Below are 20,735 nucleotides of genomic sequence, written 5' to 3' on the forward strand. Positions count from 1 at the left end.
TAGGATAAACACATGTAATGACCCGCATGGCAAATGTCTAGCTAGAAACCAATACACTTTTATTTTAATTTGAAATAGAGCAAACGTAGTATACAGAAATGTAGACCAAACTGTTGTAACAAGTTTCAGCTGTTTCAAGACGAATCATCAACATAATATATTAAACACTCCGCGCTAGACCCCATTACATTGATGTTTGCAATTTGTGACTCGTTCTAAGAACACTTTCTTTTGTGGTATTTCAAGCAAGCTGCCACATTTATTGGTATTTATCTAAAATACCACACCACAACCGGTTTAAAGTCCTCCCTCTTCAATCGAGTGGAAAAAAAGGTGATCATATGACCATTAGCTGGTTACTTCCTCAAACTTTCTCAGACGTCTCTTCCCTTGTGACCAGCAGCAGTGTGACTTGCATTCTGTCCGTGCCCTCCCCCGGTCCATAGGTGGTTTCATATGTACATTACTTCGCCTAGAGCAGAAAACGAAAACACCGCGCTATAACAGTGGAGCGGTAGCCAGCTAACCCATGGCAAGTTCGGAGGCAAAAACCAGACAAAAGAAGCGACGATTAACACCGAATGGAGGAGTGCGCGCAGCATTGTTTCTCGCGCTGTTTACCTGCACGCTCAGGTGTTCGGAATGCGAAAAACCGAGCAATATCGTCCTGATTTTAGCGGATGATCAGGATGTGTACCTCGGGGGAATGGTGAGTAGTTCTAGTTTGGCTGGGTTTGTTAAGAACTAAATCGAGTACGTTTTGTGCGTAAATCAAACGTATTAATAATGTATATTAAAAATGTATAATGTGTAGGCTAATATAATTGTGGTGGTCCTCTGCTATAGCCAGGCCGATAGTTGTTGTTATGGTGGGCTGACGATGTTTTGAATTGAAGGGAACAAGCGTGACCCACTTACTGCCATTTTCATATCCTACTTTCCATACGTACATTACGTGGCTAAAGGCCTATATGTTGAGGCAGAGGGCAATAACATTGTGCGACATACAGAAGCCCACATTGTAGCAGTGACATTCAACAAAATCAAAACCATGATCAATATAGAGGCTATAGAACTATTCATATATTTTCTATCGTATGGTCACCATGCTACATGCTTCTTGTGTCCGGTAGTCTATTAAAAGTATGAGAAATAGGCTACCGAATGTTTCAACCTGAAACATTTTATATCAACTTGGACCAAAACAGGATGTCTAATATTTTTTCTTCTTCCTAGTGTTGTTTCGGATTAAACAAAAGTGCGTGTATTTAAGGTTTCATGTTGAGATAAAATAAAGCACTTCTCCATTTTGTGCTTCTCGGTTCAACAGACACCTATGACGAAAACCAAAGCCTTGATTGGAGATGCTGGAGCCACCTTTTCAAATGCTGTGAGTACCGAACAGCTTCACATCAACAACATGGTCCTCGAACCTGCACCTGTCAGTCAGTCCAACACCTAAGCCATTACACTGAGATTCCAATTGCTGGAGTTTCACTAAGGTTTTGAGATGTCCCTGATCTCTCCTCTCCCCTCTTTTTATTTCTCCCTCTCTCTCTCTGTCCAGTTTACAGCGACCCCGCTGTGTTGCCCCAGTAGGAGTAGTATCCTAACGGGGCAGTACCCCCATAACCACGCAGTGAGGAACAACTCCCTGGATGGGAACTGCTCCAGCCCTCTGTGGCAGAAAGGACCAGAGACCACGGCCTTCCCTGTCTACCTCAGCAAACAGCATTACCAGACCTTCTACGCCGGGAAGTACCTCAACCAGGTAACACACACACTAGGGCTGGGAATTGCCAAGGACCTCACAATAAGATATTATCATGATAATACATATCGTATCGGCATCTTTCTCGTGTTTCTGTATGTATTGTGATTGGATACTGTGATTGATTGTAATTTGATGTGCCAAACATTACTCTTATGTCTGCTGCAGAGTGACGAGAGAAAGCATGAGAAAATTTGTTTTGATCAGTCATGGAAATAAAAGCGCTGAAACCCTATTGGCTCACTATTTAAAAAGAAGATGGAGAACAAGCTATAGGATGAAAAAGTTTTGGCGCAGGTACAGCCGACTAGCGCTAGCTAATGCTTCCTAGCAAAAATAAGTAAATATACACTGCTCAAAAAAATTAAGGGAACACTAAAATAACACATCCTAGATCTGAATGAATGAAATATTCTTATTAAATACTTTTTTCTTTACATAGTTGAATGTGCTGACAACAAAATCACACAAAAATGATCAATGGAAATCAAATTTATCAACCCATGGAGGTCTGGATTTGGAGTCACACTCAAAATTAAAGTGGAAAACCACACTACAGGCTGATCCAACTTTGATGTAATGTCCTTACAAAGTATCTACATTGCTCAAATGAGGCGTAAGTAGTGAGTGTGGCGCTCACGTGCTGATAATGACCTCCCTAACAACGCCTGGGCATGCTCCTGATCGAGGTGGCGGATGGTCTCTGAGGGATCTCCTCCCCAGACCTGGACTAAGCATCGCCAACTCCTGACAGTCTGTGGTGAAACGTGGCGTTGGATGGATGGACGCGAGACATGATGTCCCGATGTGCTCATTGGATTCAGGTCTGGGAACGGGCGGGCCAGTCCATAGCATCATGACTTCCTCTTGCAGGAACTGCTGACACATCAGCCACATGAGGTCTAGCATTGTCTTGCATTAGGAGGAACCCAGGGCCACGCACCAGCATATGGTACTCACAAGGGCTCTGAGGATCTCATCTCGGTACCTAATGGCAGTCGAGGCTACCTCTGGCGAGCACATGGGGGCTGTGTCGGGGCCCCCCAAGAAATGCCACCCCACACAATGACTGACCCACCGCCAAACCGGTCATGCTGGAGGATGTTGCAGGCAGCAAAAACGTTCTCACACGGCGTCTCCAGACTCTGTCACGTGTTCACATGTGTGCAGTGTGAACCTGCTTTCATCTGTGAAGAGCACGGGCGCAGTGGCGAATTTGATATCTTGATGTTCTCTGGCAAATGTCAAACGTCCTGCACGGTGTTGGGCTGTAAGACACCCACGGTGGACGTCGGCCCTCTATACCACCCTCATGGAGTCTGTTTTTCTGACGCGTTTGTAGCAGACACATGCACATTTGGCCTGCTGGAGGTCATTTTGCAGGGCTCTGGACAAGTGCTCCTCCTGCTCCTCCTTGCACAAAAGGCGGAGGTAGCGGTCCTGCTGCTGGGTTGTTTGCCCTCCTACGGCTCCTCCACGTCTCCTGATGTAACTGGCCTGTCTTCCTGGTAGCGCTCATGCTCTGGACACTACGCTGACAGACACAGCAAACCTTCTTGCCACAGCTCGCATTGATGTGCATCCTGGATGAGCTGCACTACTGAGCCACTGGTGTGGGTTGTAGACTCCGTTCATGCTACCACTAGAGTGAAAGCATTCAAATGACTCAAACATAAGCCAGGAAGCATGAACTGAGAAGTGGTCTGTGGTCACACCATGCCGAACCACTTTTATTGGGGTGTCTTCGCTAATTGCCTATAATTTCCACCTGTTGTCTATTTCCATTTGCACAACAGATGTGAAATTGATATGTCATCAGTGTTGCTTCCTAAGTGGACAGTTGAATCTCACAGAGTGTGATGACTTGGAGTTACATTGTGTTGTTTAAGTGTTCCTTTATTTTTTTGAGCAAGTTGTACATTACCAGTTCAAAAGGTGGACACACCACTATATCAAGGGTTTTTCTTTATTTTTACTATTTTCTACAATATTGAAGACCAAAACTATGAATAACACATATGGAATCATGTAAGTAACTAAAAAGTTATAACAAGGGAATATTGAATATATTATATAAAAAAGATAAGCACCACCATCTGGCTGCCTTGATGACAGCTTTGCACACTCTTGGCATTCTCTCAACCAGCTTCATGAGGAATGCTTTTCCAAAAGTCTTGAAGGAGTTCCCACATGCTGAGCACTTGTTGGTTGCTTTTCCTTCACTCTGGGGTCCAACTCATCCCAAACCATCTGAATTGGGTTGAGGTCAGGTTATTGTGGAGGTCAGGTCATCTGATGCAGCACCGTCACTCTCCTTGGTCAAATAGCTCTTAGACAGCCTGGAGGTGTGTTTTGGATTATTGTCCTGTTGAAAAACAAATGATAGTCCCAACTAAGCGTAAACCAGATGGGATGGCGTATTGCTGAAGAATGCTGTGGTAGCCATGCTGGTTAAGTGTGCCTTGAGTTCTAAATACATCACGGACAGTGTCACCAGCTTAACCCCATCCCACTCCTCCTCCATGCTTCATGGTGGGAACAACACATGCAGAGATCATCCGTTTTCCTACTCTACGTCTCACAAAGACACGGTGGTTGGAAATTTTTTTTGGACTCATCAGACCAAAGGACAGATTTCCACCTGTCTAATGTCCATTGCTCTGGTGGCTACTTTGAAGAATCTCAAATATATGTTTAGATTTGTTTAACACTTTTTTGTCTTGACTTTTAAATATGAATGAGTAGGTGTGTCCAAACTTTTGACTGGTACTACTATATCTATATCTCTATAAAAAAAATTGGAGTCAAAATATCGATTTAATATTGCGATATGTATCTGTATTGATTTCCCCCCCCCATCTCACACACACACTACATGCATGTCATCATGTGATGCTTCCCTAGCTGTTAATTGATGTGGTCATATAATCTGTGCATGAATCTACCACTGCTTCTTCCTCTTTTCTGCTGGACATGCTGACGTGTCATGTCATGTCATTTTAACCCGGTTGTTCACCAGGTTCAACCTGAGTTAGGCTAACTTCTGCCAAGATCATCAGATATATGAATCACCTCAACTTTCAAACTGTATTAACAGCTCTCTATTATAGAAAAAGTAGTAAATATGTGCAAAATCTTGTGGTGAAATCAGTCTCTTTTTGGCTTCATGCATTTCCTTCCCCAGATCCATCTGTAATGTCATCTAGTTATATTGTCAGTTGTTCCCACATCTGTCTATTGTGTATTTAGTCATTTTGTACTACGTTTCAGAGTTAGGGTCCATTCCATTCTGTTAGGAACATTAGAACTTGGAATTTGTATTACTTTCTGTATTTACTGGAATTGAAATGGAATTGACCCCAACCCTGCTTCACATGTGTCTGTCTGTGGCACTATGTCATGTGTTCCTCTCTCTCTCTCTCTCTCTCTCTCAGTACGGGAAGAAGGAAACAGGGAATGTTGGCTATGTTCCCCCAGGCTGGGATCAATGGCATGCACTGGTAAGTCCTGTACAGACACATGATATATTGGTGCATGATGATGATGTCACAGCTGTGTTGATGCTTTTGTGTGTGTGTCGTTGCAGATGGGGAACTCTCAGTACTACAACTACACTCTGTCAGTCAACGGTAAAGAGGAGCAGCACGGAGACAATTATGAAAAAGACTACCTCACAGACCTCATAGTAAGTCCTCAACCCATACAACTGTGTGGGTGGGTGGGTGTGTATAACCCCTGTGAGACATGATGCGGTAGTTCCCCTGTGAGACATGATGCGGTAGTTCCCCTGTGAGACATGATGCGGTAGTTCCCCTGTGAGACATGATGCGGTAGTTCCCCTGTGAGACATGATGCGGTAGTTCCCCTGTGAGACATGATGCGGTAGTTCCCCTGTGAGACAGTGGTAGCTGATGTCTTGTTGATGCTGGGGTTCTATCCAGGGTCATTCTTCAGTGTGTTTGATCAGCAGCAGCTGCAGACCCTTTTTGATGACAGATACAGAGATCACTTCCCTGAGAGGAATGTAGATTCTCAGAGAGGAGCTGTGCTTATCTGGACACTTTACACATTACACAGATGATAGCAAAAACCTGTCCTTCTACAAACACGTACAGTACACATACACCATATGTTTTACTATCTTTGTGGGGACCACAAATTGATTTCCATTCAAAATCTATTTTTCCTAACCTTAACCCCTAAACCATCCGCATGCTCCCCACCCGAAACAGTTTGCGCATATTTGGGGACCCTATTCGATTTTTTTTTAAATATTAAATTCAGTCTGGTATGAGAACGGTAACCCCTATCTGTAAAAGCAGGGTATCTGCGGAAAGCTGAGTATCTTGACTATTGATCTGTGCCTCAAAATCTTTGGTGTGACTTACTACCATATGTGGGTATACAAATGTATAAGGGCAGGCCGAGCCGATGACCTCATTTCAAGATGGCTGCTACCTACATTCTGGTTAGTGTTGTGAAGCATAAATTAAATAAACACAGAATACGTTGATTCACACCGAAAGCCGGGACTCCACAGATCATGAGGATATCATATTTGTCTGCCTGTGACCTACCGTTATTGATCACCAGCCCCGAGAGTCAAAATGTTTATTTTACACAACGTTTTCACCAAACAGCAAATATCTTACAAGGTAAGCTTTGATTTGGTCTGTGTTTGAGCTAAAGCTACATGGGGGGGTATCAAATGAATCCTTAGGTTGATAGGAAAAAATCTAGCCTATTGCCATGTTATCTAATTATGTATGACTTAATGGCAACATCGACTGTCCACCAAGTGACTCTTTGCGCCTCAAAAATATGACGTTGCCTGCTTACGCGCTGTAGACATCTATTATTCAGGGGATTGGCTACTATGGCACCTTGACAGTCGTGTAGCCAATTAGATAAGCTTTCCAGGGATATGCAGTTGACCTGGGTGGGACAAATCAAGGCCTAGAACCATTTATGCTTAATGCGAACTATTGCTACCTGGCTCAGAGACGCACCGAGCACGCTACATTACATTGTAAACAGATTTCATCGCTTTAGCATGAAAGATGGCTTCTCAAGGGGGGGAAAAAGGTAAAAACTAAGAATATTGAACAGGAAGCTAAAAACAAGGCAGATATTAATAAGTATTCTGACATAGAAGCTTTGAATAAAATACTGGTCGGACTCGGATCAGGGGAACAATTTGGACAACAAGGATTTCGACTTGGGCGACGAAGATTGCTTTCTAGAAGGATTGGATCCACTGTTAGATCTGTAAGTAAATCATTTTCACAACTTTATATAGCTAACTTACTATATGTATTTCGTTTTTTATAAGTTGTCTGCTTCTTGTGCTTTGGATTAGTGTACATAGGACTATGTAACAAATCATTCCAGTGTTATATAATTCCAATGTAGTTATTGTCTATGTTTCATATTAGTTCACTGTTTCCTGTTTCATACTTGTAACTTTAGAGAGGCCATTAAACTCTCATGGCCATTGTTTATTTGTGTTCTCACCTCTGCCTTTGTCTCCAAAGTGTTAATGTTTGCCATGTGTGCTTTACACCTTCTATGTGAGTCACTGTACAGACAGTTTAGGCTTGGGGTTTTTACTTTACAGTAATTTCGTTCTGGCAGAGTTTTTGAAGCAGTCCCTCTATCACGTCATGCACAAGCTACAGGGAATGTGAAATCTAATCATCTACACCTGGGATGTAAAACGAAGACGAATGTCATTTATAAATAGTTTAGGATATTTATATTTTTGCACCTTTTTTTTTGTGAAGGACACATGTGTAACCAAGTTTGTGTCAAGGATTTCCCTCTATTTTTACTATTTTCTACATTGTAGAATAATAGTGAAGACATCCAAACTATGAAATAACGCATGGAATCATGTAGTAACGAAAAAAGTGTTTGACAAAATTTGCCTTGATAGCGTTGCACACTCTTGGCATTCTCTCAACCAACTTCACCTGGAATGCTTTTCAACAGTCTTGAAGGAGTTCCCACATATGCTGAGCACTTGTTGACTGCTTTTCCTTCACTCTGCAGTCTTTCAGTCCCATTTTCTCTGATATTTTTCACTTGTTGTGGAAGCCATCTGATGTGTTTCCAGCTCTGGGCATCAATAATTCACACTAATGGCTTTCAAAATAAAAAAACAAAAACATTGTTATTTTGTGCATGCTTGATCTTCTGTATTCTGAACTATGTAAGGGTGTATGTGACACAGGAGGTTGGTGGCACCTTAATTGGGGAGGATGGGATTGTGGTAATGGCGGAAGCGGAATTAGTGGAATGGTAACAAATATATCAAACACATGGTTTCCGTGTGTTTTAATGCGCTCTGTTCTAGCCATTATTATGAGCCGTCCTCCCCTCAGCAGCCTCCACTGGTATGCAAGCACACTCGTTCGGTTTGCCTACCCGAACTCGGCAGGAAGCCTTGTGGTTACGAGCATTGGGCCACTGACCGAAAGGTAGCTGGTTTGAATCCCAGAGCTGGCAAAGTGGAGCACGGTAAGGCAATTAACCCCCAACAAACTTTTCCCTCTGATTGAGAGGGGTTGGGTTAAATGCTGAAGACACATTTCAGTTGAATGCATTCAGTTGTGCAACTGACTAGGTAACCCCTTTACCCCTAATGAGCGACAGACGGTAGCCACAGCCTGTTAGGAAAGAAAAACTTTGGCCATAGTGTGAAAATGAACCTTTTAGCTTTATACAGTTAAATACTTTAATAACATTGAATCATAACAACCACTTACGTGTATCTTACCTTACGCTACCTTACCCGTCACCTTACCAGAACCTTACCTGTACGTTACATGTATCTTACGTTACCTTACCTGTACCCCACCTGTACCTTTCCGTACCTGTATCTTACGTTACCTTAATGTACCTTTCCGGATCTGTACCTTACCTGTATCTTAAGTTACCTTATCTGTACCTTTCCGTACCTGTATCTTACGTTACCTTACCTGTACCTTTCCGTACCGTACCTGTATCTTACGTTACCTTACCTGTACCCCACCTGTACCTTTCCGTACCTTACCTGAATCTTTCCGTACCTGTACCGTACCTGTATCTTACGTTACCTTACCTGTACCTTTCCGTACCTGTACCTTACCTGTATCTTACGTTACCTTACCTGTACCCTTAACCCTGTACCTTTCCGTACCTTACCTCGTATCTTACGCTTACTTACCTGTACCTTACTGTATCTTTCCGTACTTACCGTATTCTGTACGTTACCTTACCTGTACCTTACTGTATCTTTCCGACCTGTACCTTACCTGTATCTGTACGTTACCGTACCTGTATCCTGTTCCCGCTACCTTACCTACCTGTATCTTACCGTACCTTACCCTGTACTTACCTGTAATCTTACGTTACTTACCTGTACCTTACCTGTATCTTTCCGTACCTGTACCTTACCTGTATCTTACGTACCTTACTGTATCTTCTACCTGTATACCTTACTGTATCTTCCGTTACCCTGTCATCTTTCCGTACCTTACCTTACCTGTATCTTACGTTCTTACCTGTATCTTCCGTACCTGTACCTTACCGTGTAATCTTATCGTTACCTTACCTGTATATTTCCGTACCTGTACCTTACCTGTATCTTTACGTTACACCTTACCTGTACCTTACCTGTATCTTACGTTACCTTACCTGTACCTTACCTGTATCTTACGTTAACCTTACCTGTATCGTGCCCAACCGTACCTTTTCGTATGTGTATTTTTATTACGGATCCCCATTAGGCAATTACATACAAAATAAAACAGTACATCACACAACAGTTATTACACAGTACAATACCACAACAAAATCCATAAATCATGCAATATTACAATGTCGAGTGTGTGTCTTCAGTCTGCACTGTTCCATAAGGTGTAGTTATTTTTAATCTGATTTTATTGCTTGCATTTTTTTTTTTTTTTATTTTTATTCATGAGATACTTGATGTGAAATAGAGTTCTTTGCTGCTCTGTTCTGGCCAAACTGTAATTTGACTATGTCCCTCTTAGTGGTACTTGATCATATGACTGGGCAGTAAGTCAGGTGCAACAATTAGGGCCTGTAGGACTTTGGTTGATAGTGATGTCAAGAAAGCAGAGAAGCACTTTATTATGGACAGACTTCTCCCCATTTTAGCTACCGTTGCATCAATATTGTTTTGACCATGACAGTTTACAATCCAAGGTTCGCACCAAGCCGTTTAGTCTCCTTCAACTTGCTGAATTTCCACATTATTCATTACAAGACTTAGTTGAGGTTTAGTGAATGATTTGTCCAAATCAATGCTTTTTTGGGGGGGGGGTGGGGGTGCAAGGTATTGATGGCAATGTTTTGGTGGGGATTCTGTCTCTTGCATTCTTCCTTCTCGTGCGTGCCTTTACTTCTCACAAGGGAACAACCAAACTCAATCAGTGTGGCTTTGAATGTTGCTAGGTTTCTTGTGGGCATTGATTTGCACCAAGTTTGCGTGGATATAAAGGATGTGCCCTGGGGAATGCCTGACTACCTACATTATGTTGGAGAGGCTTCCATTAAAGAACACCCTCTGTTCTGTTAGATGGGTAACACGATATAGCAGCAGTTGTAAAGCCATAACACAAACATTTTTCCAGCAGCATATTATGATCAATAATGTCAAAAGCTGCACTGAAGTCTAACTAAACAGCTCCCACAATTTTATCAATTTCCTTCAGCCAATCATCAGTCATTTATGTAAGTGCCATACGTGTTGTGTGCTCTTCCCTATAAGCGTGCTGAAAATCTTGTTCATTTGTTTACTGTGAAATGGCATTGAATTTAGTCAAACACCATTTTTTCCCAAAAGTTAGTAAGGGTTGGTAACGGGCTGATTGGTCAGCTGTTTGAGCCAGTAAAGGGTGCTTTGCTATTCTTGGGTAGTGGAATGACTTGCTTCCTTCCAGGTCTGTAGGCTTAGATGAAAGAGATTGTAAATAGGAGTGGTAATATAGTCCGCTATCATCCTCAGTAACTTTCCATCAAAGTTGTCAGACCCAGATGGCTTTCCATTGTTTTTCACCTCTTCCATACTCGCTTTATGGAATTCAAAATTACAATGCTTGTCTTTCATAATTTGGTCAGTTATGCATGTAGGTCAGAATTTTGTTGTTGGCATGTCATGCCTAAGTTTACTAATCTTGCCAATGAAAAGGTAGCTTTCTGGAGCAGTTACCTCACCCGTACCAAAATATGCAAAAAGAGCAGTTTCTTTATTTTGCATATTGTGTGTGGTTAATGGGTGATTATTCTCCGGCAGTAGTCTTCTTACCTATGTGTGTCTGCATGTATATCCCACCCCTGGTCATGTGACTTGGTAAACTTTCTGCTTGGCTTGTACTTTGAAAGGGTGAAACGGTCTCTTAACCCATGGTGAATCAGCTCCACAGGCACTTTACTTTAAAGCTTCCCTTTAACTGTGTTTATGTATGTAAGAGATGCCTGTTACTTACAAATATCAATCAACAGATCTTGTACGGGTCTGTAAGAGTTCGGTAGCTGATAATGTCACAATTGATGCACATGCTTAAATGGGGCCGTGAGTTGTGATTCTGGGTGGCCAGATGGCTACCAACAATGACAAGAAACTGCGATGTGGGGAATCATAGTTTAACCTTGTTCTTAATACCATGTCTTGTTTGGAGGTATTTTGACTGATTTCATGTCAATGCTAATATGGCAAAAAATTCTAGCTGGCTAGCTAACCAACAACTGTAACAATGTGTTTGAGACAAAAGTGCTCATTATGCAAATGTGTTTATGTTTTCAATAACCATTGGAGATGAAATATAGTTTACATGTCAACAACCTATGTAAACAATCTACAGTCTGTTAAATTTTTTTAAAGGAATATTAGGCCAACTTTATGATTAACAAATGTATTCTGTATTTAAAAGTATAAAAAACATGCATGTACAAATGGTGTGACGTCTACAATTAGTTTTCTAAAATGTAACACCTTTTGTGATCATAAACCCAGAGCCATATGCTGTATGACGGCAACTCTGAGCCTCAGAGTAAAAATAAAACCATTTGTGTAGAGCTTTCCTATTGGTTGGTTCTGATACTTTCCAAGTAGGAATCTAATTTCCCCCCCTTTTTTATTATTTCCTCCTAACCCTACCACCCCTCCTAATTGGAGTAAACTTATAGACAACAACACTTCTACTTCCAGCTTATACATACTATATACTGTGAGGGGAACGGCACCTCCGTACCTTCAGGCTCTGATCAGGCCCTACACCCAAACAAGGGCACTGCGTTCATCCACCTCTGGCCTGCTCGCCTCCCTACCTCTGAGGAAGTACAGTTCCCGCTCAGCCCAGTCAAAACTGTTCGCTGCTCTGGCACCCCAATGGTGGAACAAACTCCCTCACGACGCCAGGTCAGCGGAGTCAATCACCACCTTCCGGAGACACCTGAAACCCCACCTCTTTAAGGAATACCTAGGATAGGATAAAGTAATCCTTCTAACCCCCCCCCCCCCCCTTAAAAGAGTTAGATGCACTATTGTAAAGTGGTTGTTCCACTGGATATCATAAGGTGAATGCACCAATTTGTAAGTCGCTCTGGATAAGAGCGTCTGCTAAATGACTTAAATGTAAATGTAAATATGCAGTTTACGGACAGTCTATTTTACAATAGGTATCTTTTGTGTGTTTTTAGTCCCATCCTTCAGCTACCCTCGACAACTCCCATCTATCTCTGAAGACCATCCAGTTTTGATTTCTATTTGCCATATATTTTTAAACTTTGCTGTGATGCCCCATAGTTGCACACACGTCGGTTTTGTTGCTAAACAACCAACCCGTCTGCTGTTTTAGATGCATATTTTATACAGTGCATTTGGAAAGTATTCAGACCACTTGACTTTTCCCACATTTTGTTACGTTACAGCCTTATTCAAACATTTATTTAAATAAAAAAAGACTTGAAATTGAGCTTGGGTGCATCCTGTTTCCAATAATCATTCTTGAGATGTTTCTACAAGTTGATTGGAGTCCACCTGTGGTAAATTCAATTGATTGGACATGATTTGGGAAGAAACACACCTGTCTATATAAGGTCCCACAGTTGACAGTACATGTCAGAGCAAAAACCAAGCCGAGAGGTCAAAGGAATTGTCCGTAGAGCTCCGAGACAGGATTGTGTTGAGCCACAGATCTGAGTAAGGGTACCAACATTTTTCTGCCGCATTGAAGGTCCCCAAGAACACAGTGGTCTCCATAATTCCTAAATGGAAGATGTTTGGAACTGGCAAGGCTCTTCCTAGAGCTGGCCAATCGTGGGAGAAGGGCCTTGGTCAGGGAGGTGACCAAGAGCCTGATGGTCACTCTGACCGAGCTCCAGAGTTCCTCTGTGGAGATGGGAGTACCTTCCAGAAGGACACTGATCTCTGCAGCACTCCACCAATCAGGCCTTTATGGTAGAGTGGCCATTCCTCAGTAAAAGTCACATGACAGCCCGCTTGAAGTTTGACAAAAGGCACCTAAAGGACACTCAGGCCATGAGAAAGAAGATTCTCTGGTTTGATGAAACCAAGATTGAAATCTGGCCTGAATGCCAAGTGTCACGTCTGGAGGAAACCTGGCACCCTCCCTACGGTGAAGTGGCAGAATCATGCTGTGGGGATGTTTTTCAGCGGCAGGGACTACTGGGAGACTAGTCAGGATCGAGGGAAAGATGAATGGAGCAAAGCACAGAGATCCTTGATGAAAACCTGCTCAGGACCTCAGACTGGGTCAAAGGTCACCTTCCAACAGGACAATGACCCTAAGCACACAGCCAAGACAACGCATGAGTGGCTTCGGGGACAAGTCTCAATGTCCTTGAGTGGCCCAGCCAGAGCCCATACTTCAACCCGATCAAACATCTCTGGAGAGACCTGAAAATAGCTGTGCAGCGACGCTCCCCATCCAACCTGACAGAGCTTGAGAGGATCTGCAGAACAGAATGGGAGAAACTCTCCAATTACAGTTTGCCACGCTTGTAGTTTCATACCCAAGAAGACTCGATGCTGTAATCGCTGCCAAAGGTGCTTCAACAAAGTACTGCTTAAAGGGTCTGAATACTTAAGTAAATGGTACCGGAGCGCCAAGTCTAGGTCCAAGAGGCTTCTAAACAGCTTCTACCCCCAAGCCATAAGACTCCTGAACATCTAGGCAAATGGCTACCCAGACTATTTGCATTGCCCCTCTCGCCCTCTTTACACCACTGCTACTCTCTGGCGTCTATGCATAGCAACTTTAACTCTACCTACATGTACATACTACCTCAACTAACCGGCGCCCCCGCACATTGACTCTGTATCGGTACCCCCCTGTATATAGTCTCGCTATTGTTATTTTACTGCTGCTCTTTAATTACTTGTTACTTTTATCTCTTGTTTTTATCCGTATTTTTTTTTAAACTGCATTGTTTGTTAGAGGCTCGTAAGTAAGGATTTCACTGTAAGGTCTACCGCATATGACTAATAAAATTTGATTTGATATTTCAGTAAAAAAAATTATGAATTTGCATAAATTTCTAAACCAGTTTTTCTTTGTCATTATGGGGTATTGTGTGTAGATGAGGGGAAAACACAATTGAATACATTTTATAATAAAGGAGAGAGGGAGTGGAAAGTCAAGGGGTCTGAATACTTTCTGAATGCACTGAATGGATATTTAGCAGAAATGTTCATTTAGTAGCTATTTAGTGTTCACATTTATGAAGCATACTGTTTTTTTTGCCAGCACCATGCTCCAATACACTGAGCCATCTGAACCAGGACCAGAACTAAGCCTGTAATGTTTCACAGATGTGTTGTGCAACTCACCACTTGTCTTCGTTCCAACTCCTCCAGTTCATTACATGGCCGGTCTGGTTTTGTTTTGTCCGCCACCACTCCGACTATTGTCTCTGGATGCCTGAGAGGAGTTTTGTCTCGACGTTCCAAAAATATATGCCCCCAGTCTTGTTTGGGTTCTAACTACTATAAGTTAGTTTAGTTTATCATATAACAAAAGCTCATCTTGCTGTATTGTAATTGTTAGGATTTGATTAAAGCACCTGATTTTAATCTTTGCTCTCTCTCTCTTGAATGTTATCTCTTTCCACTCCCTCTCTCCTTCGTCTCTCTAGTTGAACAGATCTCTCCATTTCCTGGATGACAGGAGTCCCCAGCGTCCGTTCTTCATCATGTTGTCCCCTCCCGCCCCTCACTCCCCCTGGACCGCCGCCCCTCAGTATGAGAAAAACTTTGCAAATGTCAAAGCCCCCCGGGATGGTAGCTTTGACAAACCCGGGAAGGATAAACACTGGTTGTTGCGCCAGCCTAGCAACCCCATGCCCAGCACCTCCCTGAACTTCCTGGATAATGCCTACAGGAAAAGGTACAACAGCCAATCAAATCATCCTGATACACTTTTCATAATACACCCAGCTAATCAAATCACTGTACTCCATCGCAATAAACCTCTCGTAATACTCACCTGGATACAATTGTAGCAAAATACAAAAATGTTCTCATCTAAGTCTCTGATTTTCCTGTAATGGTTGTAATTCCCCTCCCGTACTGCAGGTGGCAGACCCTGCTGTCAGTGGACGACATGGTGGCGGCGCTGGTCAAGAAACTAGAAGAGCTGAAGGAGCTCAACAACACCTACATCTTCTACACTTCTGACAATGGCTACCACACTGGTAAGTGTGGGTGTATGTGTCTGTCTGCCTGTTTATATTTGGTATCTGTTTGTTTCACACCTGCAGTGACCCCCTTCCTGTGGTTGATGTAACAGTTCAACTTCACAGCTCGACACAACAAACAGACCCCTAGTATCAACTTCACATTTGTCAGATTGTTAAAAGCTTCTTTTAGGAAACGTAATGAAATCCCCAGTTTTCTGTATCAGGATATGTCACCACTCTCAACAGAAATGTTCTATAGTAATGTATTCTAGTGGCATTCTAAGGTATTCTGTGCCTTTTATGTTCTGTCTTCCAGGTCAATTCTCTCTGCCCATTGACAAGAGACAATTGTACGACTTTGATATCAGGATCCCTCTCATGGTGCGTGGGCCAGGCATCAAACCCCATCAGACACTCCCGGTGAGTCCCTAGCGCCATTTTTTTCTATCTATCAATCCACTTATTATCCATCAACCACACATCCATCCATGCTCTCATTCCACTTTTCCATCCATACTTATCTATGTGTGTTTGTCTTCCTCCAGGCCCCGGTGTTGAACATTGACCTGGCTCCCACTTTTCTGGACATCTCAGGACTCAACCTCTCCTTTGTTAATATGGATGGACAGTCCTTCCTCTCTCAGATGGTGAGCTAAATGTCTGTCTACCTCTATCTTTTGTCTCGGAGTGTTTTGGATTGACAGTCCTTCCTCTCTAATGGTCAGTTAGGTTACGTATTGTTCTCTCTGTCCATTTATCATCTTCGTCTGTCTGTGTGTCTGCAGGTTATCAATCCACCTATCTCTATGTAATAGTCTGTCCATCTCACTCTGTCTCTTTGTAGGCCCCTGAGCTGCGTAACGGTACAGCTCGCCCCTACTTCCTGGTAGAGTACACAGGAGAGGGACACCTTGACCCCGACCCCGCCTGCCCTAAACTGGGCCCTGGTCTGTCAGTGAGTTACCCCTTTACAATACCCTTGTTACCACTTACAATTAACTAATGTAATTGCCCTGTTCCCCTACCCTCCACCAGCATTTGCCTGACTCTTTTAGTACTGTACATTATTCCTGTAGTAGAGGCAATAGTCCCACTGAAGTGCAGCTCTGTGTCTTGGAGGAATGCAAAATGTCTCTTGTTCTTCTTCGCTCCAGCAATGTTTCCCAGACTGTGTATGTGAGGATGCCTACAACAACACCTATGCCTGTGTTAGGACCCTGGTTGAACACAACCTGCAGTACTGCGAGTTTGCAGACAGTGAGGTGTGTGCATTTGTCATGTTTTTATGACTTACAGTAGCAGTTTTGTCTGTTAGTAGTTTTATGCAGAGCCATATATGTAAAGACTGTATATGGCTCTGTTTTATGTACTGTTTTTAAATGAACTTTGGAGGTGTACTACCTAGCTTATTTAGTACATGATGTATTGTTTCTATGGATTTTAATGAATAATTGACCTCTCAATCTGTTTTCTCTCTTGCTTTTTCTCTCTCTCCTCAGTCATTTGTGGAGGTATATAACTTGACCTCTGACCCGCACCAATTGGAAAACATTGTTAAGAAGGTTGACCCCACCCTCCTCCAGGCCATGAACCAACGGCTGATCAAGCTGCAGTCATGCGAGGGCGACAGCTGCCGCGTCACCAAGATATAACCAATCACACTGCAAGCAGGGCGGGACCATAGCCTAGTGCCAACGTCCAATCCCAAATTGACCCCATAGCCCCTTATCCATATGCAACCAAATGTAGATCTGAGAGGTATTAACAATATGGCGATGAGCTTGTTTGAGATGGCATACAAAACGCCTCGAAAGCAGTAGGTGACGGTTGGGAGGTACATCTGTGACCACAATGTTAGACACCATCAGAGGTTTTCCCAAAGCACGGCTCATATCAATATGGCTGTCAATGTTTAGAAAATCCCCATTAGAATATGAAAATAAGGTCCACTTTGATATATTTGGCATAATATTCACAAGATTGCTTGTGGCGTAATGCTCCTTTTTAGATCTACACAAGTGCTTAGGAGCAAGGGCTAGAGGTCGATTTGGGATTGGACAAAAGTTGTCTGAGTATAATTAGCATAGTGAGCACTGTTCCACCTGAACTGTGCTGATGTTTCACTCAATGTGGATGGACTAACCCTAACTCTCTACCTACCCTCAGTCTATCCACATACTGTGAAGTTAGTGTTGGCAGACATGTTGCACTGTATAGACTCCTGCATTTTCCATGCAGATGATGATAATTTGGTGGGTGCTTATATTTGTCCTATTTCACTCATTGTATTATACGCATGTGTGAATTGGAATTTAAGGAACCACAATATGTTCTAATAAGAAAATATATGCAGAAAATGTACCTGGAACACACTCTTTATCATGATAATGTTATTTTATATCTGAGTACAGGGTCTGGCATCCAATCAGAATATTTTTCTCACTAGCCAGAGCCAATAAGAAGTCAGTGTCATAACCACCGAAAGGAAGAGGTTGCAATAGCAATGTAGGGGTTTTGACCCAATTTAGCCCAAGGTTTACCGGAGTAGGATGAAGTTGTCCCTAGACACTGATTTCAGTTTTTTTTGTTTTCCCCTCAATGCTTTTTACCATCAATCCCATTTAGCCAACCTGCCTCTCCCCTTGCTTTATGGTCTTGTTCACACTGTGTGTGGCGAAGTGGCTACTTCTCGCCCAATGGAATGATTTCCCTGTGTTTGCCACTCGCTGTATGTATGGAGCATAAGGAAGACGAGAGCTGTGTTTTACATTTTAGTCTGAGCACTTTTCCAGGGAAAGAGTGAAAGGTGAAAGAAGGGAAAACTGAATGAGCCTGTTCCTTCAGAATGTGAGCCCAGAGGACAAGTGGTATGTGTCCTATCTTTGCTGTTTGTGTGCCTCCAAACCTGCCTTGCAATAAGCTGTACTTTCTTCCATTTAGTGTGCACTTGTTGACTTCGTGGATTTCACAGTAAATTACTGGTGTTATAAGACATTAACTCCCTTTAGTCCATGTCTATACTGATCCAATGGTATTAAATGTATGGGGAGGAGTGTACAAGTGCACACTTTAGAAGAAAGAACAGATTGGGACACAGGCAAAGTGTCTGAGAATGTAAAGTTTACTGTCAGTGTAAACAAAATGTTCTACAATGTGATACAATCAGAGTATTAACGATTACAGTAGCCATGAGACCCTTTTTTCAAAATAAATCAAGAGGGACATTTTCCTAGATGTAGATCAGACAAATGTTATTTTCGTGTGGAATCGTTTTGAAAAATCAATGTGGCCTTACGGACAGGAATATATCACTGATATTTAAGGGAATTTTTCATACTCTAACCTTTGATATGGACGAAGATGATGTATTCCGTGTGCCTTGTCTTTTTGCACTGAAGCAGCTTTTTAATGCCTTGTTCAATGTGACAGCGTCGTGGGAAATCAATAAACGAAAAGCATTCCACTGAGTTTTTCACAAGTACATTTAACTCCAACATGATTTACAAGTAGTGAATAGTTAGTGACTGGAATGGAATCCAATTCAAAGAGATGGAAAAACAATGGGGCCTGTTCAGGCGGGTGCAATGTGTTACAGAATGCTCCGAAAAATGTATGGTCTGGCTGTCAGTACTACCACCTATGGCGCACATCCCTACCACTAACTACGTAGGTTTGAATCTGACCCAATGTCTATTTGTGACACGCTCTCCTACCTTTCTCACTTCCTTCTCCTTAAAAAGAGAAATGTACTACGTTGGAACAGATTGTCTGCCGTGTAGGATAGAGATGCGTGTCACCTGTATACATTAGATTTATTGTCACTAAGTTGATGTTTCACCTGAATGAATACACAGATGTACTGCTGTTAACCTGAAGATAACACTATCTGGTAGTCTGTCTATTCCTACTGTGAAGAGCCAACTCCAAGGCACACTCAATAGTTGGTTTCCACACACTAGATAGAGATTTCAATAGACCATTTGAAATACAATTAATTTTTTACAACTGTACGGCGGTGAGTTTCCCCAAAATAGTCCTGTATGACAAGTCTTGAAAGTCAAATCTGTTAACAATTCCTGTCTCATAGGTACTTGTAGACAGCCTTATCCTCCAGGGTCTGTACCTCCATCTTAACAGGACACTTGTAGAAGTGGGAGAGCAGTATCTCTGTGTAACCAATCAGGAAGTAGAACTTCTGTGGAGGGAGTTTCTGCAGCATCAGGGTACACACCACCAGCATGTTGCCTCGTCGCTTTATCACAATCTCATTGGCCAGGCAGTTATGGAACGTTCCGAAGAGGAAACGTCTTACAAACACGTCTTCCACAGTACGATCTGATGCTCCTCCCTCTCCCTGTAGGTTACCTAGGAGATAAAGAGCGGGATGGAGGGAGAAATGTTAGGTCTCCTTTGACACAATGATTAAGTTTGTCAGCATTTCTATCTGGTCACTATGGTTAGTCTATAACCTAGCCCATCATATTGACAGTAACTTTGTTACTCGCTATACACCGAGTTATCTTGTACAAGGTCAGATAAGTGGGGAAAACTAGACAGTGACTCACTAGTGTGCTGGGAGAGCCAGCCCTTGCGGTGTCCTATGTGGTGGGGGTGGAGTGCTTGTTCATAGGTTAGTGGTCGGTCTCCTTTCCCCACCCGAATACGAGCTGCACGATTCTGACAACACAAAACGGAAAGTACCAGATACCAAGTTGGAGGCCATTTTTTTTGCAGCCAGTGAGTGAGGCAATAGTCAATGGCTTTAACAGTCAGGTTGAATACATAACCCTTTCATCAGTCAAAATGGCTGCGTCCATTTTGACAGCATGCTGCAGTGACATGAAGTGCTCTTGTTGCAGAGTTATTGTATATCGAAGTGCCGACTCTGGCAAGCGCGTTCTGTGGGGCAAAGGTGTGAAAACAAAGACACTGAGCAACAGCCAAGTAACATTGGCTAACGTTAGCTGCTATATCATTGGCTAGCCAGCCAGAAACACGCTATTTGTCAAAGCCCCGCCCACGTATCAAAACAACTGGTCATCGTTAGAATATATCACAACACTTTAAAGTAGAATAATCTCAAACAGTTATTGAACAAATTATTGAACGAATGTAAACGTGTTTCTCACCGATATCACACTCTGACAACTCAAGGACGCAGCCATTTTGACTGATGAAAGGGTTTGTGGGAAGAGCCAGACATTAGCCGTTCTCATTGTATCAAGATGTACAATTATATAAACACCAATTACATTTT

General features: G+C 42.6%; 2 protein-coding genes across 2 annotated transcripts; one reads left to right on the top strand and one right to left on the bottom strand.

Annotated features, from left to right (window-relative positions):
- The first annotated feature begins 201 nt into the window (after positions 1-201).
- On the top strand, positions 202-18,945 carry gnsb (glucosamine (N-acetyl)-6-sulfatase (Sanfilippo disease IIID), b). Its single transcript, XM_023984433.2, has 12 exons — positions 202-709; positions 1,331-1,390; positions 1,568-1,771; positions 5,206-5,271; positions 5,358-5,456; positions 14,936-15,186; positions 15,375-15,493; positions 15,795-15,898; positions 16,024-16,125; positions 16,323-16,433; positions 16,633-16,740; positions 16,978-18,945. Exons 1-12 carry the CDS (start codon positions 530-532, stop codon positions 17,128-17,130), a joined length of 1,557 nt encoding a protein of 518 aa, XP_023840201.1. The 5' UTR covers positions 202-529; the 3' UTR covers positions 17,131-18,945.
- On the bottom strand, positions 18,943-20,643 carry LOC111961851 (small ribosomal subunit protein uS3m). Its single transcript, XM_023984437.2, has 4 exons — positions 20,608-20,643; positions 20,308-20,377; positions 20,044-20,166; positions 18,943-19,843 (listed from the first exon to the last, which is right to left on the bottom strand). The coding sequence occupies exons 1-4, from the start codon at positions 20,641-20,643 to the stop codon at positions 19,560-19,562; spliced, it is 513 nt and encodes a 170-aa protein (XP_023840205.1). The 3' UTR covers positions 18,943-19,559.
- Positions 20,644-20,735: the final 92 nt, after the last annotated feature.

This window comes from Salvelinus sp. IW2-2015, linkage group LG4q.1:29, assembly GCF_002910315.2.
Source record: "Salvelinus sp. IW2-2015 linkage group LG4q.1:29, ASM291031v2, whole genome shotgun sequence".
NCBI lineage: Eukaryota > Metazoa > Chordata > Actinopteri > Salmoniformes > Salmonidae > Salvelinus > Salvelinus sp. IW2-2015.

What these genes read in the sequence shown, in the direction of transcription:
- gnsb (XM_023984433.2), top strand. Translation starts at nt 530, where the DNA reads ATGGCAAGTTCGGAGGCAAAAACCAGACAAAAGAAGCGACGATTAACA. An exon ending in ATGTGTACCTCGGGGGAATG is followed by an intron (nt 710 to 1,330) that starts GTGAGTAGTTCT and finishes TCGGTTCAACAG; the next exon opens with ACACCTATGACGAAAACCAA. An exon ending in GGGATCAATGGCATGCACTG is followed by an intron (nt 5,272 to 5,357) that starts GTAAGTCCTGTA and finishes GTGTCGTTGCAG; the next exon opens with ATGGGGAACTCTCAGTACTA.
- LOC111961851 (XM_023984437.2), bottom strand. Translation starts at nt 20,643, where the DNA reads ATGGCTGCGTCCTTGAGTTGTCAGAGTGTGATATCG. An exon ending in AGCACTTCATGTCACTGCAG is followed by an intron (nt 20,167 to 20,307) that starts CATGCTGTCAAA and finishes TACTTTCCGTTT; the next exon opens with TGTGTTGTCAGAATCGTGCA. An exon ending in CTGGCTCTCCCAGCACACTA is followed by an intron (nt 19,844 to 20,043) that starts GTGAGTCACTGT and finishes TTTATCTCCTAG; the next exon opens with GTAACCTACAGGGAGAGGGA.